Genomic DNA, 22,813 nt, shown 5'->3' with positions numbered 1-22,813 from the left:
AAAGACACACAAGTCCAGGAAGCTCAGAGAGTCCCAACAAGTTGGACCCAAAGAGGCCCACAGAAAGACACACCATAATTAAAATGGCAATGCTGAAAAACAATGGGAGAATCCTGAAAGCCACAGTAGAAAAGCAGTTAGTGACCTACAAGGGGGGTCCCCTTAGACTCCCATTTGATTTCTCAACAAAAACATTGCAGGCCAGAAGGGATTGGCATGAAATGTTCAAGGTTATGACAGCAAGGACCTTCAACCAAGACTACTTTACCTAGCAAGGCTATCATTTAAAAATGAAGAAAAAAGGAGCTCCCCTGACAAGAAAAAGCTAAAGGAGTTTATAACACCAAACCAGTATTAAAACAAATGTTAAAGAGCTTGCTTTAAGAAGAAGCAAAAGCCCTGACTGGTGTGGCTCAGTGGTTTAGCACCAGCCTGAAAACCAAAGAGTCACTGGTTCAATTGCCAGCCAGGACACCTTACCTGTGGGCCCGTTCCCCAGTAGGAATGTATGAGAGGCAACCACACACTGATGTTTCTCTCCCTCTCTTTCTCCCTCCTTTCCCCCTTTCTAAATAAATAAATACATAAATAAAATGTTTTTAAAAAGATGAATAAAAAAGAAGAAATAAAAACAGAGGAAAATGGTTAAAAATAAAATGGCAATAAATACATATCTATTAATAATGACTTTACATGTAAATAGCTTAAATGCTACACCAAAAGACACAGGGTAGCTGAATAGATAAGAAAACAAGACCTATATACACTGTCTATAAGAGACCCACTTCAGAATGAAAGATACACCCAGACTAAAAGTAAAGGGATGGAAAAACATATTTCATGCAAATCAAAAAGAAAAAAGCTGTGATAGCATTAGTTATGTCTAAGAAAATAGACTTTAAAACCAAGGCTATAAGAAGATACAAAGAAGGACACTATGTAATGATAAAGATAAAATCCAACAAGAGGATACAACCCTGGTAAACATTTATGTACCCGATACAATAGCAATAAATATATAAAGCAAGTCTTGGTGGACATGAAGGAAGAAATAGACAGAAATACACTCCTAGTAGGGGATTTTAACACCCCACTGACACTAATTGATCGATTTTCCAGACAGAAAGTCAACAAGGAGACAATGACCTTAAATGACATACTAGGATCAAATGGATTTAATTGATATCTCCAGAACATTTCATTGCAAAGCAAAAGAGTAACATTCTTTTCAAGCATACGGAATGTTTTCTAGGATGGATCACATGTAAGGACACAAAACAAGTCTCAAAAATTTGAAGAAGACTGAAATCATATCAAGCATCTTCTCTGACCACAATGCTATGAAACTAGAAATCAACCACAAGAAGAACACTGAAAAACATGCAAAAACATGGTAGCTGAATAGCATGTTATTAAACAATGAATGGAGTCCTGGTTGGTGTGGCTCAGTGGATCGAGGATAGCCTGTGAACAAAAGAGTTGCCAGTTCGATTCCCAGTCAAGCCACATGCCTGGGTTGTGAGCCAGGTCCCCAGTAGGGGGAGCATGAGAGGCAACCACACACTAATGTTTCTCTCCTTCTCTTTTTTCCTCCCTTCCTCTCTCTCTAAAAATAAATAAATGAAAACTTTTTAAAAATGAAGGGGTCAACAATGAGGTCAAAGAGAAATCAAGAGAAACCTCAAAACAAATGAAAATGAAAACACAATACAAAATCTGTGTAACACAAAGAAAGCAATCCTAAGAGGGAAATTCATAAAATTACAGGCCTATATCAAGAAACAAGAAAAAAAACTCATAAACAATCAAACTTAATACTTAAAGGAACCTGAACAACAAAAAAGCCAAGTGAGTAAAAGGAAAGAAATAATCAAGATCAGAGCAGATATAAATCAAATAGTGTTTGAAAAAAACAACACAAAAGATCAACGAGTCCAAGAACTGGTCCTTTGAAAAAATAAACCCAGATTCATGAGCCTTTAACCAGACTCAGTAAGGAAAAAAGAAAGGACCAAAAAAAAAATACTATCAGGAGGGAAAGAGGAGAAAAGGCAACTGACACCCAGGAAATACAAAGGTTTGTAAGAAAATTTTACAAACAACTATATGCCAACATACTGGACAACCTGGACAAAATAGATAAATTCCTTGAAACATACAATCTTCCAAAACTAAATCAAAAAGAATCAGAGAAACTGAATAGACAGATTACTCCTATTGAAATTGAAACAGGAATCCAAAACTCCCAACAAACAAAATCTCTGGACCAGATGGCTTCACAGGTGAACTTTATGAAATATACTGAGAAGAACTAACATCCCTCCTTCTCACTACTCCAAAAAGTCAAGAGGAGGAAAGACTCCCAAGTTCATTGGACAAGACCATCATTATCCTAAGTTTCAAAACCTGATAAAGACACTACAAAGAAAGAAAATTATAGGCCAATATCCCTGATTAACATAGTTGCTAAAGCCCTCGACAAAACATGAGCAAACTGAATATAGCAATACATCAAAAAGATCATACACCATGATCAAGTGGGATTTATTCTAGGAATGCATGATTGGTACAACATTTGCAAATCAATAAATGTGATACACCACATAAACAAATGAGGAATAAAAACCACACAATCATATCAACAGATGCAGAAAAAGCATTTGATAAAACCACCATCCATTTATGACAAAAACTCTCAGCAATGTGGAAGTAAAGGGAACATACTAAACACAATAAAGGCCACATATGACAAACCCACTGCCAGCATCATACTGAACTGGCAAAAACTACTAGCATTCGCCTTAAGACCAGAAATAAGACAGGGATGTCCACTTTCACATTTATTATTCAGCATAGTACTGGAAGTCCTAGCCAGAGCAATCTCACAAGAAGAAATAAAAGGCATTCGAACTGGAAAAGAAGTAAAACTGTTATTACTTGCAGATGAGATGATACTGTACATAGAAAACCCCAAATATTCCACCAAGAAACAACTAGAGCATATAAATGATTTCGGCTAGGTAGCAGGATGCATATTAATGTCCAGAAAACAGATGCATTTTTTGTATGTCAATAATCAACTGTGAGAAAGCAAAATTAAGAAAACAATTCCATTCACAATTGCTTAAAAAAATAAAATACCTAGGAATAAACCTAATTAAGGATGTAAAAGACCTGTTCTTAGAAAACTGTAAGACTGAAGAGACAAACTGAAGACGAGACAAATAAGTGGAAGCACTTACCATGTTCATGGATAGAAACAATTAACACCATTCAAATGTCCATACTACCCAAAGCAATCTATAAATTCAATATAATTCATACCAAGATACCAATGATGTATTTCACAAAACTAGAACATTTCAAGAATTTATATGGAACCACAAAAGGCCCCTAATAGTAACAGAGTTCTTTAGAAAGAACAACAAAGGTAGGGGAATTGTGTTACCTAATGTGAAACTATACTATAAGGCTGTAGTAATCAAACCAGCATGGTACTGGCATAAAAACAGACAAATAGATCAATGGAACAGAACAGAGAGTTCAGAAATAAACCCACACCTTTATAATAAATTAGTAATTTGTAGAAGAAACAAGAAGATACAATGGGAAAATTGCACGGATACATACAGAAATCTGGCTACCTTCAACATGTTTTCCTTTTATTTCTCAAAGGTTTAATTATGATGTGTCATGACATGGCTTTTTTGGGATTTATGTACTATTCACTCAGTTCTTGAATCTGGATGTTTATATCTCTTGCCAAATTTGGGGAGTTTTAAGCCATTATTTCTTTTTTTTATTTTCACCAAGGACATGCTTATTGATTTTAGAGGGAGGGGAAGGGAAGAAGAGAGACAGGGAGCAAAACACAGATGTAAGAGAGAAATAGCAATCAGTTGCCTCTCATATACATGCTGGTCAGGAACCAATCCCACAAATTAGGCATGTGCCCTGACTAGTATTACCTGCGACCTCTCAGTTTACAGGACAATGCTCCCACCAACTAACCCGCACCAGCTAGGGTGAGCCATCATTTCTTTTGGTATATTTTCAGTCCCTTCCTTTTTCTCCTCTTCAAGGTCTCTGATGACTGAAGTGTTCGATCTTTTGTTATAGCCCTACAGGTCCCTGAAGTTCTGCTAATTCTTTTTTATTTTTTAGTCTATATTCTGGTTTTAGATTATTTTTAGTCTCTTATTTAGATTAGGAAATTTCTATTTTTCTGTTTTCCAGTTCTGATTCTTTCTTTTCTTGCCTCCATTTTTCTGTTGGGCCCATCTACTGAGCTTTTTATTTTGGCTTTGTATTTTTCAGTATCAAAATTTCCATTTGCTTTCTCTTGACACCTTCTATTTGTTGAGGTTTTTTATTTTTTTCATTTGTTTCAAGCATGTCTTAATTGCTTGTTAAAGCATTTTTATGACTGATTTTTTTATTGTGTCACTAATTCTAACTCTTCCATCATTTCAGTGTTGATACTACTGTCTTTTGTTATGCAATTTGAGATCTACCTAGTTTGGGTATGACAAGTGAAATTTGCTTGAAAAATCTCTTTGTGTTCATACTCTGAGACTCAGGATCTTATTTAAATTTTCTGTTTTAACTGTCTCTCTGTAACTCTGTTCCATAGGGAAAGGTGATGTGAGAGGTACTACCTTGTTACTGCCAACTGGAAGCAGAAGTCCCAGTTACCCAGCTGTCCTCCAATGACACTTGAGGGGGATTTCTCCTTACCACCAGGAGGAGGTAGGAGTCTAGCCTTCCCAAATGGTCTCCACTGACAATGCACTGAGGGTGGCCTCATTACCGCTGGGCGATAGTGAAAAACATAACTCTCCAATAGGCCTCTTCTGACACAACCTCAGTGTAGCAGGGAAGTGGCGCCTCATTACTGCTGGGTGGAGATAAAGGTCCAGACACCCCACTGACACATTGTGTGGGTAGGTGGGAGAGAAGGCTCATAACCAACCAGGAGGGAAAAAGCCCTACCTCTCTGCTTGGCCTTCCCTGATACCCCTCTGATGGTAGCATGAGGACACACTGTTGCAGTCTCATCAGGAATGGAATTCTAGGTTCTCAATTTAGCCTTTTCTGGTCTTAGTTTTGTTGTATTTGTATTCTTTTCTATTGTATTTGACTAAATTAGAAAAGATACTCTCAAAAAATTTCAGTCTTTGTTAGGCTGTTCTACTCCCAGCCCTTTGGCTAGAGAAGAGGTCCTTGTGGAGCTTTTGTGTGTGTATGTATGTGGTATTCCTGTACAAATCTGCAGTCTACTGGCTTTTCCAGTACCCAGTTTTAGATATTTAAGGCAACCAAAAGATCCAAAGAATCCCCTATCATATCATTCCTAAAGTCCTAAGGTCCACAGATAATCGATCTTTTTCTACCTTTCAGAGTCTCCTTATGCTTGTTTTATATATAATGTCCAACAGTTTTGATTATACTTAGTGGGATAAATAGGGAAAAGTATGTCCACTTCATCTTCTTGGAAACAGAAATACTCCTAAATTTCATTTTTACAATCACCTTCTCCATCTCTAAAGAGTAAATGATAAAGGAAATAATACTGCATTTATTCCCATTAAACTTGAGCTCAGGCAACTCATTTAGAGAACCTAAAATATAACATAAACAACAGTTCAATTTGTAACAGCTCTGGGATTTTACTTGGCCTTAATTTCAATAATCAAAAGAGTAAAGTGGATCAAATGTCAATGTGGTCTTAAATTCTGACTAATGCAGAAGTTAACTTATTTGAAGGACTTTCTCAGCTCTATGTACCAGATTTTAAGAGCAATATTAACATATCAGTGATAAACCAGGAAAATGACTAAGGTTATGGTGGTTTCAGAAGATTGAAGGCACAAGGGATACCTTACTTGGAAGAAAGAAAAAGGGAACTGAAGAGGAAAAGGTTATATAATAACAGTTTTTTAATATTTATTAGGCCCGCGATTGAAAAAATGGCAGAAAGCACAGTCAAATAGTTTGGTTACACAGAATTTTCTAACAGTCTGGAGTGCAGGAAAATGTGGGCTACATCACTATACTAAGTTCCCAAATATCCGAAACATTAAAACAAAGACTGCAAATCTACTAGTTAGAGATAGTGGACTGCTTCAGTAGGAGAGAGACTAGAATTGTGATTTTTAAATCTATTATCTATTCAGGTTTTACCCAAGGTGGTGCTGTTCAGTTCTGGAAAGGAGGCAGGTCAACTGCTACTGAGCAGCAAAATACCTGATTTCCTCATCTTGCCTCAAGAAGACATCCCACTCACATATCTAGCACTTATTTTGGCTTTTAGTAGAAGTGGAGTTGGGTACAGAGAAGGATAATGCTTCAAAATAAAAGTTCAAAAAAATGAAACCATGTCTTGGCTGGTGTGGTTCAGTGGATTGAATTCCCACCTGTGAATCAAAGTTGCCAGGTTGATTCCCAGTCAGGGCACATGCGTGTGGGCCAAGTCCCCAGTAGGGGGCATGCAAGTGGCAACCACATACTAAAGCGTCTCTCCCTCTCTTTCAACCTCCTTTCCCCCTCTCTCTAAAAATAAATAATTTTTTTAAAAAATTAAAAGAAATGAAACCAGACCACTTTCTTACACCATATGCAAGAATAAGCTCAAAATGGATTAAAGATTTAAATGTAAGATTTAAAACCATAAGACTCCTAGAAGAAAACATAGGCAGTAAAATAGACATTTCTCTTAGTATTTTTTTCTCTGATATATCTTCTCAGGCAAGGGAAACAAAAGAAAAAATAAATAGATGGGATTGCATCAAACTAAAGTTTTTCCATAGTAAGGGAAACCATCAACAAAACAGTCACCTTACTGAAGGCATGAAGATATCTACCAATGATACATTCCACAAGGAGTTAATATTCAAAATATATAAAGAATTCATACAACTCAACACTAGAAAAACAAACTCAATTAAAAAGTGGTCAGCCTGGCTGGTATAGCTCAGTGGATTGAACGCAGGCCTGTGAACCAGAGGATCACAAGTTCGATTCCCAGTAAGGGCACATGCCTGGGTTGCAGGCCAGTTCCCAGCAGGAGATGCACAAGAGGCAACCATACATTGATATTTCTCTCCTTCCCTTCCCCTCTAAACATAAATAAAAAATCTTTTTTAAAAAGTGGTCAGAACAGACACTTCTCCAAAGACATCCAGATAGCCAACAGACATATGAACTGTTGCTCAACATCAATAATCTTCAGCAAAATGCCAATCAAAACCAGAAGATACTACCTTACATCCATCAGAATGGCTCTCGTTCATAAATCCACAAGCAACATGTATTGGGAAGGATGTGGAGAAAAGTGCAATGTTAGTGGGAATGCACACTGGTGTAACCACTGTGGAAAACACACATAGAGGTTCCTCAAAAAATTTAAAAATTGAATTGCCTTATGACTCAAAGATTCCACTTCTAGGAATATACCAAAAAAAACCCCAAAATACTACTTTGTAAGAATAAATGTATTCCCTTGTTTACTGCAGCATTATTCAGAAAAGCCAAGATATGGAAGCAACCCAAGTGCGAATTAGAAGACGAGTAGATAAAAAGGCTGTGGTACATACACACAATGGAACAGTATGCAGCCATGAAATGTTATCTTTTGTAACAGCATAGATAGACCTAAAGGGTATTATGCTGCTGAAATAAGTCTGTCAGAGAAAGACAAATACCATTTGATTTAGCTTACATGTGGAATCTAAAATAAAATAGAAACAGACTCATACAGGGAATAGACTGATGGTGTCCAAACTGAAGGAAATTGGCAAGGGCAGGCTGGGTGAAAAAGATAAAGGGATTAAGAAGTACAAATTGTAGTTATGAAAGAGTTACAGAGATGTAAATTACAGCACTGAAAATAGTCAATAACATTGTAATAACTATGTATGGAGGGGCCAGGTGGGTACTTGAAATATCAGGGGACCACTCTGTAAAGTACAGGATTGTCTAACCACTATGCTGTACATCTGAAACTAATACAGAATGTTAAATGTAAATTGTGATTGAAAAATTTAAAAAAAAGTCAATAAACTGATGACCTGAACTAGTGTCTCTCTCAATTCTATACTCTGTGATTAATTCTTAGTTCTCAGCTATATTCCAGAAAATTAGGAACATCACCATATTGAGGGATTACTGCAACAAGATTACTGTATATGATTTTTAAAAGCCTTCTTTTTTTCAATAATGGGGCTTTTAGGGTGAAGCAGGTAACTGTTTCAGCTCTCCACTTTACCTGTGTCAGCACAGCCTGTATTCGGCCTAGGTTTTATCTTTCTCTGGGAAAAATTATTAATTAAACTAAATGCCCCTTTCAAAAATAAAAAGAATCTGAATTAAAGTAAATCTTACAAACCCATGAAGTTATGCATTTTAAATTTGTAAATGGAAAAACTAGTTGTTATATATCAATAACTACATTTTAAGTGAAAACAGTACACTATCTTCTCCAAAAGTAATCATTGTAACTTCTCTAAAAGAGCAATTTGCTACATATTCAAATACTAAAAAATAGAAAATTATATAGGGAAGTCTCTACACACTTGAATCTTTAAAATACCTTATATTGAAATTTACAGATCATTTCATGGTTCCTATCTATATTAATAACGTTGACCATAATAGTTAATCTATAGGAAATGTTTTTAAAAGGTTTTGAATTATTAACTTACCTAGCTTAAAAAATTAACACACATATCACCATATCATCTTTCTTACTGTCTTAGTTATGCTGGTGGAATTCTTATCCATAAATCAACTAGAGATTTTATTTTCAAAGTAGTTGTTCATTGGCTTCTTGGAAGTAACATTCATCACTAGAAGTAATGCTAAAGGTCTATGATCTAGATTTGGTTGAGGCATGACTCAGAAGATGGCAGGCAGGTGTGCAGAGGGGTCCGTTTAGTGGTAGAGAGTCTACCCCATCACTCACTCAGATAACAAGACCTGTTTTCTGTTGATACTTTATGTATTTTGTGAGTGAATCATACATTAAAGCAAATTATCACAGGAATTGAGATCTGATTTAAAAAACTTGTGAGCATTAGAAACATCAAGTTCTACTGTATTACATATGATTTTTTAGTCACTATTATTTACAAATTATAAATAAAATGTAAAAATACGATCACCATGCAATATAAAAATAGCTCAAAATACTCTCATATACTTTGCTTTTATAAAAACTTTTAAAAATAAAAGATAACATATTAATGGCAGAAAATTTAAGAAATACAAACCAGCAAACATAAGAAAAAAGCATTTTAAAATGCAAAATAACCAACTTCTAACAGAAAAGCATTCATGATTATACATATCCTACTTTAAACTGCAAAGGGCTGACTGAATTCAGATTTTATTTCCCCATGTAATTAAATTCAACCCTGTTTTAATAAGCTGACAAGATTGTTAAACTGTGACTTAATAACACATAGTAGAACTTGTTGTTTTCAGCATCAAAAAGCATGAAATAGAATTAACCTTCAGATTAAATTTGAGATTCTCACAAATTGTATTAAGAAAACAGATGACTGCTTTGAAACTATACCATTAAGATTGTAAAGATAATAAAAACTTAAGTGAAAATATCTAATAATCAAGTTTCCTTAAAGACTAGATTACAAAATTAATGTGATAAATTATTATTGAGATATTCTATATTCTATACGATGTCTTGATAATATCAGCTATTTTTAGATATATATTTTTAATTTAAAAATATTTTATAATACTGAAAGAATATAGCTTCCATCATCCTTTTTCAGTTTTGAGATTTATGTTTCTTATGTAAATGTATTTACTGGTTTGAGAAAACCAAACTGGGGCATCTCTTTTCCATACCTCTTTTTTAACCTATTTTCTACTAAAAATTTTTCTAAGATACAAAAGATTAATGAAGTAAGGAGTAAGCAAAAATTTAATGCCTAGATGCTTCTTTTTGAATTGATTAAAATACCATCTACTAACCTCTAGAAATGGGCTACCTTTTATTTTAGCCTTTAATTTTAATTACTTATAGAAAGTGACTCTGGTCCTTGCATGTGGCAATTACTACACTCATTATTTTTATATTAAACACTCAAAATGTTGATTTATATTAAGAGCAGACAAAATAAACTTTAATACCAAAAGACTAAAAAGCATAAAAAAGGTCACTTTATAATGATTAGTTTCAATTTATCAGGAATGTGGTCTCAAAAACAAAGAAAATATTAACAGATCTATAAAAGCAAAATAGGGAAATCCACAATTTCAGAAGGAGATTTTAAAATGCTACTGTGTTGGTAATTGATACAAGCAGATTTTTAAAAACTAGTAAGGCTGTATAAGGTTGAAAGAACATGATTTGTGAATAACCTAATTTTTAGATAATTATAATTTACCAAACCTGAAGTATCTTAGAATATTTAAAAAACTGCATAAGTAATTTTAAGGATATTTTATTGATTATGCCATTACAGTTGTCCCATTCTCCCCCTTCACTCCCCTCCACCCTGCACACCCCCTCCAACCCACATTCCCCTTTAGTTCATGTCCATGTGTCATAAGTTCTTTAGCTTCTACATTTCCCACACTACTCTTGGCCCTCCCCCTATTTTCTCCCCACCGTCTACGCCACTTATTCTCTGTACCTTCTCCTCCACTCTCCTCCTCTCATTCCCCTGTTGCTAATCTTCCATGTGATTTCCATTTATGTGGCTCCGTTCCTGATCTAGCTGTCCTCTTAGTTTGCTTTTGTTTTAGGTTTGGTTGTTAATAGCTGTGAGTTTGTTGTCATTTTACTGTTCGTATTTTTTTAAAGATTTTATTTATTTGTTTTTAGAGAGAGGGGAAGGGAAGGAGAAATACAGGGAGAGAAACATCAGTGTATGGTTGCCTCTCAGAGGCCTCCTCCTGGGGACCAGGCCTGCAACCCAAGCATGTGCCCTAGACTGAGAATCAAACCAGCAACCCTTTGGTTTGCAGGCCCGTGCTCAATCCACTGAGCTACACCAGGGCTACTGTTTGTATTTTTTATCTTTTTCACAGATAAGTCCTTTTAACATTTCATATAATATGGGTTTGGTGATGATGAACTCCTTGAACTTGATCTTATCTGGGAAGCACTTTATCTGCCCTTCTATTCTAAATGAAAGCTTTGCTGGATAGAGTAATCTTAGATGGAGGTTCCTTGCCTTTAATGATTTAGAATACTTCTTTCCAGCCCCTTCTTGCTTGCAAGATTTCTTTTCAGAACTCAGCTGATAGTTATGGGAACTCCTTTGTAGGCAACTGTCTCCCTTTCTCTTGCTACTTTTACGATCCTCTCATTATTAATCTTGGGTAATATAATTATGATGTGCCTTGGTGTGTGCTTCCTTGGGCCCACCTTTCTGGGGACTCTCTGAGCTTCCTGGACTTCCTGGAAGTCTATTTCCTCTGCCAGAGTGGGGAAGTTCCCCATTATTTTTTCAGACAAAATAGGGTGTGTTCAGGGTGGTATGGCTGTAGACTCCTTCATTATTTTTTTCAAGTAAGTTTTCAATTTCTTGTTCTTCCTCTTCTCCTTCTGGCACCTGTATGACTTGGATGTTGGAAAGTTTAAACTTTTCCCAGAGGTTCCTAAGCCTCTCATTTTTTAAAATTCTTGTTTCTTCATTCTATTCCACTTGAATGTTTATTTCTTCCTTCTGCTCCAAATCATTGATTTGAGTCCAAGTTTCCTTCCCTTTACTGTTGGTTGCCTGCATATCTTTCTTTATTTCACTTTAGATAGCCTTGACTTCTTCCTGTATTTTGCAACTGTACCCAATCATTTCTGTGAGCATTCTGATTACCAGTGTTTTGAACTCTGCATCTGATAAGTTGTCTATCTCATCACGTAATTCTTTTTCTGAAGCTTTGATCTGTTTTTTTCATTTGGGCCATATTTCTTTGTCTTGGCACACCCGTTACCTTTCAGGGGTAGAGCCTTAGGTGAACCCACTTCACTGCTGGTGGTGCTGTATCTGGGGGAGAGAACAATGCCTCTTGCTTGGCTCTCACCCACTCTCTGTTACTTCCCCCGCTACCCAAAAGCAAATTGGGCCCATCTGGTGCTGATTCCTGGGTGGGTGGGTTTGCGTACATTCTACAACCCTGTGGGTGTCTCTCCAGTGAACTCTCCTGTGAAGCTGGGAGTTTCTCCCACTGATGCAACCCCCACAGGTTTTTTTCAACCAGAGGTTTTGAGCCTTTATTTCTCCATACTGGAACCCTGGATTGTATTGTCTGTCTCACTACACAGCTGCATCTCCCAGTTTATCCACATAGGAATGTGGGACCACCTGGTCCTCTGGCCACCACCTTGTCACATATCCTCTCTGCACTGGCTACCCATCTCTACTGCTCCCACCAGTCTGGATGGATGTTTCTTCTTTAACTCCTTGGTTGTCCGACTTCCATATAGTTTGATTTTGGGCAGTTCTGGTTGTTTTTGTTTTTAAATTTGTTGTTGTCCTTTTGATTGTTGAGGAAGCAAAGCGTATTTACCTATACCTCCATTTTGGCTGGAAGTTTTGAGAATAATGAATAAGTAAATTTTTAAATGAGTAAAAAAAAATACCTATAAAGAAAATTTTAAAGCCCAAGAGTATCTACCAGAAAATTCTGCTAAACTTCTAGTAACAGATAATTCTTATACAAACTCATCAAAAATAAAGAGGAATCACTGCTTAACTCATTTTATGCATAGTCTTGATATCAAAACCCAACCAAGACGGTATGAAAAAAGAAATTATAAGCCATTCTCATTCATGAACAAATGTGTATTCAGTAACTATCCCAACTTCATTATGAAATCACATAGGAAAAGGGAACCACATACGGGAACCAGAGGACAAGGGGAAGGAAACAACCATTCTCCAAATGAGGAGAATGGTTACCCTACGGGGAGGAATGAGGTTGTGACTACACGAGAGTATCTTAGAGTGGAGGTAAGGGAGAGTGGGAGATTGGGAGTTTAAAATTGTTGTATGCACCCAGGCTGGTGTGGTTCAATGGATTGAGTGCTGGCATGAGAATCAAAGGGCCACTGGTTCGACTCCCAGTCTAGGGCACGTGCCTGGGTTGCAGGCCAGGTCCCCAGTACAGGGTGTATGAGAGGCAACCAAACATTGATGCTTCCCTCCCTCTTTTTCCCTCCCTTCCACTCTCTAAAAATAAATAAAGAAAATATTTTTAAAATAAAATTATTGTATTTCTGTACATTATATATATTCCACAACAAAAAAAGAACAAAACAACATTTAAAAGTAATTTTTAGAATAGCAAATTTATGGAAATTATACATTCTATTAATATCTGGAGTTGGTACTGGAGAGCTAATAGGCTAAGGACATTATTTAACCCTTTTCTTATAAATTCTTATACTGACTTATTGCATATATGTTCTTTTCCTAGTGAAAAATATCTAGTGGATCAGAGTTTACTATGACTGTAAATAAGTGTTTCAAAGTATATACTCTGTATTTTCAATCCATCTGGAAATAAGTATAAATTTGAGAATAGAGATTCTTTTCCAGGAACATAGACCAAAATATCATGCATTCTAAAATCAGCTTTATGTTTCTCATGACCCTAGCATGGCTGCTATCTAAATCACACCAGATGTACAGTTCTAAAATTTCAAGCTTATTAAATAGACAGCTGTTGGGACAATAAATAATACATTAGTGCTATTACCTTTTAGCCGGTGACTTAGAATCTGTTCCAAAATAGCTGCAAAATTGTTAAATTCAGGAGAAGAATCATCAATGGTCTCAAAGCAGGACCGATCAATCAGAGTCTTTACAGAAAACCTATGAGAAAAAGGAGATTGTTTTCTTTGAATAGAATTGATTCATTCACCTAAGCAGAAAAAAATGGGAAGAAAGCAATTTAGGGAAGTATTACAGAAATACTTTATAAAATTACATATTTTGAAAACTCCCTTTATTCAAATTCACTCTGTAAGTAGAAGCTTTTACAAAAATACTGGGCTCTTCACTTATATATTTACTATATTTTGACTACACTAAGACTTAGGAATAGCATGGTGTCCTCAACACAACTAAAATCAGAATTAAAAAAATAATCTAAATTAACCCAAAACTAATGGAACACAGAGAACACAGTCCTGAGAGGGAAATTCATGGTAATACAGTCTACCTAAAGAAGACAGAAAAATCTCAAACAAACAATCCCACCCTGCATTTAAATGAAGTAGAGGAACAACAACAAATAAAGCCCAGAGCAAGTAGAAGGAAGAAAATAATCAAGATCATAGCAGAATTAAATGACAGAGAGACTTGAAAAACAATCCAAAGAATCCAGGAGCTACTTCTTTGAAAAGATAAACAAAACTGATAAACCTTTAAGCAGACTCATAAACAAAAAAAGAGAAAGGACCTAAATAAACAAAATCAGAAGCAAAAGAGAAGTAACAACCAATACCACAGAAATACAAAGAATTGTAAGAAATTACTAGGAACAATTATATGCCAATAATATGGACAAGCTAGGTGAAATGGACAAATTTATGGAAACATATAATCTCACAAAACTGAATCAAGAAGAAGCAGAAAGCCTGAACAGACCAATAACAACTAGTGAAATTGAAGCAGTAATCAAAAAACTCTCAGCACACAAAAGCCCTGGACTGGATGTCTTCACAGTAGAATTTTACCAACATTTAAAGAAGATCTAACACCTATCCTTCTCAAACTATTCCAAGAAATTCCAAAAGAAAGAAGACTCCCAAACTCTTTTTATGAGGTCAGTACTATCCTAATTCCAAAACCATGTAATAACACACACAAAAAAGAAAATTATAGGCCAATATCTATGATGAACATAAATGCTAAAATCCTCAAAAAAAGATTGGCAGTCCAGATCCAGCAATACATTAAACAGATCATACACCACAATCAAGTGGGATTTATCCCAGAAACACAAGGATGACATAACATTCACAAATCAATAAATGTAATATATCATATAAATGAGAGACAAAAGTCATGTGATCATATCAATAGATGCTGAAAAAGAATCTGACAAATTCCAGCACCATTTATCATAAAAATGCTCAGCAAAGTGGGAACAGAGATAGCATAGCTCAACATAATAAAGGCCATATACAAGAAACCCTCTGTCAACAACATACTCAATGAGCAAAAACTAAAAGTGTTTCCCTTAAGATAAGGAAGAAGATGTGGTGCCCACTTTCACCATTCTTATTCAACATAGTATGGGAAGTTCAAGACACAGTGATTAGACAAGAAAAAGAAATAAAAGGCAACCAAATTGAAAAGGAGGAAGTAAAACTGTCATTATTTGTATACAACATGACAGTGTACATAGAAAACCCTAGTCTCCACCAAAATACTACTCAACCTAATAAGTGAATTTGGCAAAGTAGTGGGATACGAAGTCAATATTCAGAAATTGATGGCATTTTTATATACCAACAATGAACTATCACTATCAGAAACAGACACTAGAAAAAAAATCCCATGTACTACAGGAACAAGAAAAACAAGACATAAATTTAACCAAGGACATAAAAGACTTGTACTTGGAAAACTACAGAACACTGAAGAAAGAAATTGAGGAAGATACAAATAAATGTAAGTATATACCATGTTCATGGATTGGAAGAATTAACATTATTAAAATGTTCGTACTACTCAAAGCAACTTATAGATTCAACATAATTCCTTTAAAAATACCATTTTCATTCCTGTGAAATGGTGTATTTCACAGATCTAGAACAAAGATTCCAAAAATTTATATGCAACCAAAAAAAAAACCCTGAATAACTTCAGCAATCCTGAGAAAGAAGAACAAAGTTAGAGGGATCACAATACCTGATATTAAACAATACTACAAGGCCACTGTAATCAAGACAGTATGGTACAGCCCTAAGAAGAGACACATAGATCAGTGGAACAGAATAGAGAGCCCAGGGGAAAAAAATCCAAGTCTCTATGGTCAATTAATAGTCAACAAAGGGGGCAGGAACATACAGTGGAGTAAAAATAGTCTCTTCAATAAATGGTGTTAGGAGAACTAGACTGGTACATGCAAAAAAAAAAAAGAAAGAAAGAAACTAGACCACCAACTTATTTCTTACATCAGAATAGAGACAAAAAGGATAAAAAAAATTAACTGTAAGTCACAATATCATAAAAGTCCTAGAAGAAAACATAGGTAGTAAAATTTCAGACATCCCAAAGAGCAATATTTTTGCTGGTATATGTCCTAGAACAAGGGAAATAGGAAATAAATGAACAAATGGGACTATGTCAATTTTAAACTTTCCACATGGCTAAAGAAACCACCACCAAAATGAAAATGGAACTGATTCTATGGGAGAACACAGCTGCCAATGATACACTGGGCAAGGGCTTAATCTCCAAAATATATAAATAACTCATATGACTCAATACCAAGACAAACAACACAACTGAAAAATGGGCAAAGGGCCTAAATAGACACTTCTCTAAGGAGGACATACAGATGGCCCATAAACATATGAAAAAATTCTCAGCATTACTTGCCATCATAAAAATGCAAATTAAAACTACAATGAGACATCATCCGACACCTGTCAGAATGGCCACCATTAACAAATCAACAAGTGCTGGCAAGAATGAGAAAAGGGAACCCTAGTGCACTGTTTCTGGGAATGCAGCCACTGTGGAAAACAGTATGGAATTTCCTCCAAAAAATAAAAATGAAACTGCCTTTTGATCCAGTGATTCCATTGCTGGAAATATGCCCTAAGAATCCTGAATCACCAATTCAAAAGAGCCTATGCAACCCTATGTTCACAGCAGCAGAATTTACAATAGTCAGGTGTTGGAAACAGCCCAAGTGCCCACCAGTAAATGAGTGGATCAAAAGACTATGGTAAATTTATACAGTGAAATACTATGCAGGCAAAAGAAAGAAGGAAGCCCTACCTTTTGCAAAAGCATGAATGGAACTGGAAACCATTATGCTAAGTAAAATAAGCCAGGCAGTGAGAGACAAATATTATACAGCCTTACTTAAAACTGGAATCTAATGAACAAAATAAACTAATGAGAAAAATAGAACCAGAGGCAGGAAAACATGGAACAGACTGATAACTGTATGACAGGAGTGTAGAGAGGGGTAATACTGGACAGAAGGGGAAGAGACTAGTCAAAGGACATGTATAAATGACTCATGGACACAGACAACAGAGAGAGGATTGACTGAGATCAAGAGGGATCAGTTGGGTGGAGGGGGGCAAAAGGGAAAAATTGGGACAACTATAATAAAATAAATAATAACAATGTAAAAAAATTTTAAATTAAAAAATCTAAACCTGGTTGTGCCAAAATAAGAATTACTAATTACAGTCACTCAGAGGACCTACCATTTATGCCTAATTGTAGTGCAGGACAAAAACAATTATGCACAGTGATAAATGTGCCAGATTAAAAAAATGACCGAAACTATTAATTTCAAAAATTTCAAAGGCCATAGTACTACTCGTAAGAAATTTGAGTGTCAGGCCAAAATGCTTTAAAGAGCTTGGGAGCACAAAATTTAATAAAATTGGGTATCAGTATTGTATAAGTCCCAAGTTTTTATGAGCTATAAATAGGAAACTTAAAAGTCTGTAAAGTATGTTATATTCTTCCCTCTTATCAGACTGTCCTATTTCTTTCTGTCTGCCAAAAGTCAACACATTTTCCAAGAGTCAAGTTAAATGCCATCTCTTCAATGAAGGATTATCCTCCTACATATTCCTAGCTCACACTAGAATTTTGTTTGTATTTCCCATTAGAGACAATACTATTTGTCTTACTGCTGCTATTTGTGTTATTTTATCATATTAAAATATAAATTCCTTCAGGGTAAACACATATCTTCTGCATGTTTATAGCTCCCTCAGCACATAGATTAATGCCTTGAACATTGTACCCACTGGTACTTGTTGATTTATTTGAAAGCCCTATTTTGAAAGAAAGTGAAAGAAACACTTACATGCCAACACAAAAAAGTTTATGATTTTTAACATATATACACTTGTGTAATCACCGTCAAAATCAAGATACAGACATCTGACATCCCAGGCCATCCCTTTACAGTCATACCCCACAATGAGTGACAGATGAGTGCCTAAGTAAAAACAATGAAGGGAGCACAGTGAAAAGAATAACTACAAGAGTTGTTAAATAATTATAATATAAACTGTGAGGGAGACAAAGGAATATAAACTGTTTCTTAGGTTTCAGGTTTACGGGTGATGTCACTTAATCAAGACATAAAATATAGGAGACAAGTACAAAGGGAAATATTAGAGATTTATTTATATGCATATCTATTAGAAATTACATACATCACAAATTAAACTGAGAAAAATTTTATTGTTTTACCTTTTTTAATTGTTGTTCAGTTACAGCTGCTCCTACTCCCCTACCAATTTCTCTCCCCTGCCCTGTCCAACCCTCGCTCCCAAAGACAATCCCCTCCCCACTGTCTTTGTCCATGGGTCCCTTGTACATATCCCTACTTTCCCTTGTTATCCTGTACCCCTCTCCCCTCTGCTCCCTGTCAGCTTCTTCTTTATTTCCATGTCTGGTTATATTTTGCTCATTTGTTATGTTGATTATCTGCCACTTACAGGTGAGATCTTATTTCACTTAGTGTAATACTCTCCAGTTTCAACCACACTGTCATGAAGGGTAAGAGCTTCTTCTTTCTTTCTGTTGTGTAGTATACCATTGTATAAATGTACAGTTTTTTATCCACTCATTAGCACTTGGCTATTATAAATAACTCTGTTAAGAATATAGGGGTGCATAGGTTCTTTTGGATTGGTGTTTCGGGATTCTTAGGGTATATTCCCAGCAGTGGAATTGCTGAGTCAAAAGGCAATTCCATTTTTAGTTTTCTGAGAAAATTCCACACTGGCTGCACCAGTCTTCATTCCCACCAACAGAGTATTAGGGTTCCTTTTTCTTTACATCCTTGCAGGCATTTGTTGTTTGTTGATTCATTATAGCCATTCTGATTGGTGCAGAGTGATATCTAATTGTGGTTTTAATTTGCATCTTTGATGGCTAGTGATGTTGAGCATCCTTTCATATGACTATTGGCCCTCTGTATGTCCTCCATGGAGAAGTGTCTGTTCAAGTCCTTTACCCATTTTTAAATTGGATTGTTTATCTTCCTGGTGTGGAGTTGTGTGAGTTCTTTATATATTTTGGAGATGAAACCCTTGTCCAAGTTATTACTAGAAAATATGCTTTCCCATGTTTGGTTCCCTTTTCATTTTGCTGATGATTTCTTTAGCTGTGCAGAAGCTTTTCAATTTGATGTAGTCCTATTTGTTTATTCTTTCCTTTATATCTCTTGCCCTAGGGGGACATATCAGTGGAGATATTGCTGAGTGGGATATAAACTGAGAAAAACTTTAAATTTAGGCAGTTCTCAATTTGCACAGAAAGGCAAGAACATAAAAATAACTATGCAAGATGAAAGCATGGAGAGTGTTCTTAATAATTAGTGGAAATAATTATAATAGTTTTGTGGCCTTGACCAATTTTTGTCAAAACCTTAATAACACTCTCATTGCCAGTTACAACGAAAAAATGGAAAAATAACAAAACATTTATTTAATCCCTTGTAATTTAAAACATTAGAAACATTGAAAAGTTTCTCCTTTGTAAAAAATTTATCAAGTTGTATGAACACTATGCTGTACACCTGAAACAAATACAAAATAAAATATAAAAAAATGGATGGAGGCGTGGGTAGACACCTACCTCGCACAACCAAAAGAAGGACAACAACAATTTAAAAACAAAAAACAACCAGAACTGACAGAAAATTAAATTGTATGGAAGTCCAACAACCAAGGAGTTAAAGAAGACACATTCATCCAGACCAACAGGAGGGACAGAGAGGACTTGCAGCAAGGCAGTGGCTGGTGGACCCAGTGAGGCAGCAAATTGAGGAGCAGAGCAGAGCAGGGCAGGCAAGGCTGTGGATGGCCAGCAAGGCAGCAGTTGGTGGAGCAGGCCATCCCACATTAGTGTGGGGATAAACCAGGAGGAACTGGAGAGTGAAACAGATCGCGCAACCCAGGGCCCCAGCATGAGGAAACAAAGTCTCAAAATACTGATTGAACCCCTGCGGGTATTGAGGTGGCAGTGGAAGAGACTCCCAGCCGCATAGGAGAGTTCATTGGAGTTCATACCCATAGAGTCCTAGAATGTACACAAGCCCACCCACCCAGTAGTCAGCACCAGAAGGGCCCAATTTGCTTGGGGGAAGCAGTGGAAGTGACTGAAATCCAGCAGAGAGTGGAGCAAGTGCCATTGTTCCCTCTCAGACCCCCTCCTCCATATACAGCATCACAATGCAGCCACGTGGGTTGCCCCGCCCTGGTGAACACCTAAGGCTCCTCCCCTCACCACAGAACAGGTGCATCAAGACAAAAAAAAAATGGCCCAAATGAAAGAAGAGATCAAAGCTCTAGAAGAAAAAAACTAAGTGACAAAGATAACCAACCTATGAGATGCACAGTTTGAAACACTGGTAATCAGGATGCTCAGAGAATTGGTTGAATTTGGTCACAAATTAGATGAAAAAATGAAGGCTACACTAAGTGAAATAAAGGGAAATGTATAGGGAACCAATAGTGATGGGAATGAAACTGGGACTCAAATCAACAGTGTGGACCAGAAGGCAGAAAGAAACATTCAACCAGAACAGAATGAAGAAACAAGAATTCAAAAAAAAAAAAATGAGGAGATGCTGAGGAACTTCCAAGATATCTTTAAACGTTCCAACATCTGAATCGTAAGGGTACCAGAAGGAGAAGAATAAGAGCAACAAGTGGAAAACTTATTTGAAAAAAATAATGAAGGAGAACTTCCCCAATCTGGCAAAGAAAATAGACTTCCAAGAAGTCCAGAAAGCCCAGAGTCTCCCAAAGAAATTGGACCCAAAGAAGAACACACCAAGGCACATCATAATTACGTTACCCAAGATTAAAAATAAGGAGAGAATCTTAGACGCAGAAAGAGAAAAGGAGACAGTTACCTACAAAAGAGTTCCCATAAGACTATCAGCTGATTTCTCAAAAAAGACCTTACAGGCAAGAAGGAGGCTAGAAAGAAGTATTCCAGGTCATGAAAGGCAAGGACCTACACCCAACATGACTCTATCCAGCAAAGCTTTCATTTAGAACAGAAGGACAGATAAAGTGCTTCTCAGGTAAAGCCAAGTTAAAGGAGTTCATCCTCGCCAAGCCCTTATTATATGAAATGTTAAAGAAACTTATCTAGGAAAAAGAAGATAAAAATACGAACAGTAAAATGACAGCAAACTCACAGTTATTAACAACCACACCTAAAACAAAAACAAAAGCAAACTAAGCAAACAACTAGAACAGGAACAGAACCACAGAAATGGAGATCACATGGAGGGTTATCAACAGGGTAGTGGGAGGGGGAGGGAGAAAAGATACAGAGAATAAGTCACATAGATGGTAGGTAGAAAATAGACAGGGGGAGGGTAAGAATAGTATAGGAAATGTGGAAGCCAAAGAACTTATATGTATGACCCATGGACATGAACTAAAGGAGGGGAAGGTGGGTAGGAGGGGGTGTACAGGGTGGAAGGGAATAAAGGAGAAGAAATGGGACAACTGTAATAGCATAATCAATAAAATTTTATATATATATATATATATATATATATATATATATATATATATATGTAGTCTGAACAGCACTTGTCTTATTCTCACTGTATAATCAACTATGGAATGAGCATATTTTCTATGCCATGGTAAATTGTCCTATTCTCCTATTCCCTTCTAAGTTTAAATCAGTTTCCAACAGTTTATCCACTGCACTTTCAAGGATGTGAAAATTTCTGAGAGGACCTATAAAGTTAAGTGCTTGGCCACCATTCCTTCATCTGGGATATCTTCATCCTCTCATCACAATCACTGTACTCATTTCATCAGACATTTCCCTTTAATAAGTTCCTCTGGTTGCATCTCAGGTCTCTTGAACAGAAGCAGTGTCAACATTCCTACAATCAACTATTTCATTGACAACTCTGTGTCTGATTCAAATTTCACTTCTAGCATTATCATTTTCCATCTTTTTGCCATATTTTCATCTCCATTGGTCAATTCACTCTCAATAATTCATTTCCATAAAACCCAACATGTTGGTTTATCACCAAAAGACAGGAAGACAACACAGTACAGGCTTTGATTTCTATGCATGAACTAATAACAAGTACATAGTGACCAATCTTAGACAGACTTTAAAAGAAGTGATGTAGCTGGTCACTGATCATGACCCATATTTGTTATTTACATAGTGAGCCACAGACTAAAGAGCTAGCAGCAAAATTTTATTTTATACAATTATTCACAGTTAACATACAATAGTACTCTAATTGGGATCACATTATTGTGAGGCTGGTATTAGTTAATTGTAACTGAAATTAATGCATATTTGAACTGTGCAAAGTGAGGACTGACATTACAAACAAAATAAGCTGATTACATATTAGCATAGGTAATATATTTTAATAAAACCTGTATTTTCCGAAATAACAGAAAATTTGCAAGAATGGCACTGTTTTACATCTTTGTAAATATCTTTATTGTAATTAGAAGATACTTAAATTCTCATATCTGCTTCTGCACTCAGTCTATTCCAATATTATAGACCATTTAGTCTCTGAAAAACTCCAACATATACTTGGTAAAGAATGGGAACCA

At 36.0% G+C, this 22,813-nt stretch overlaps 1 protein-coding gene across 5 annotated transcripts in view; it reads right to left on the bottom strand.

The window, feature by feature from the left end:
• Positions 1–22,813, bottom strand: part of RUNDC3B (RUN domain containing 3B) — a 141,502-nt gene that overhangs the window by 104,309 nt on the left and 14,380 nt on the right. For all 5 annotated transcript variants that reach the window (XM_037129273.2, XM_053672811.1, XM_037129274.2 and 2 more), the window contains exon 2: positions 13,732–13,847. In XM_037129273.2, coding sequence (XP_036985168.2) covers positions 13,732–13,847 — 116 coding nt within the window. The remainder of the gene's footprint in view (positions 1–13,731; positions 13,848–22,813) is intronic.

This window comes from Artibeus jamaicensis, unplaced genomic scaffold (assembly GCF_021234435.1).
Source record: "Artibeus jamaicensis isolate MK-2021 breed Jamaican fruit bat unplaced genomic scaffold, CSHL_Jam_final contig_787, whole genome shotgun sequence".
In the NCBI taxonomy this organism is placed as follows: domain Eukaryota; kingdom Metazoa; phylum Chordata; class Mammalia; order Chiroptera; family Phyllostomidae; genus Artibeus; species Artibeus jamaicensis.
This window is presented reverse-complemented; position numbering and strand designations above follow the sequence as displayed.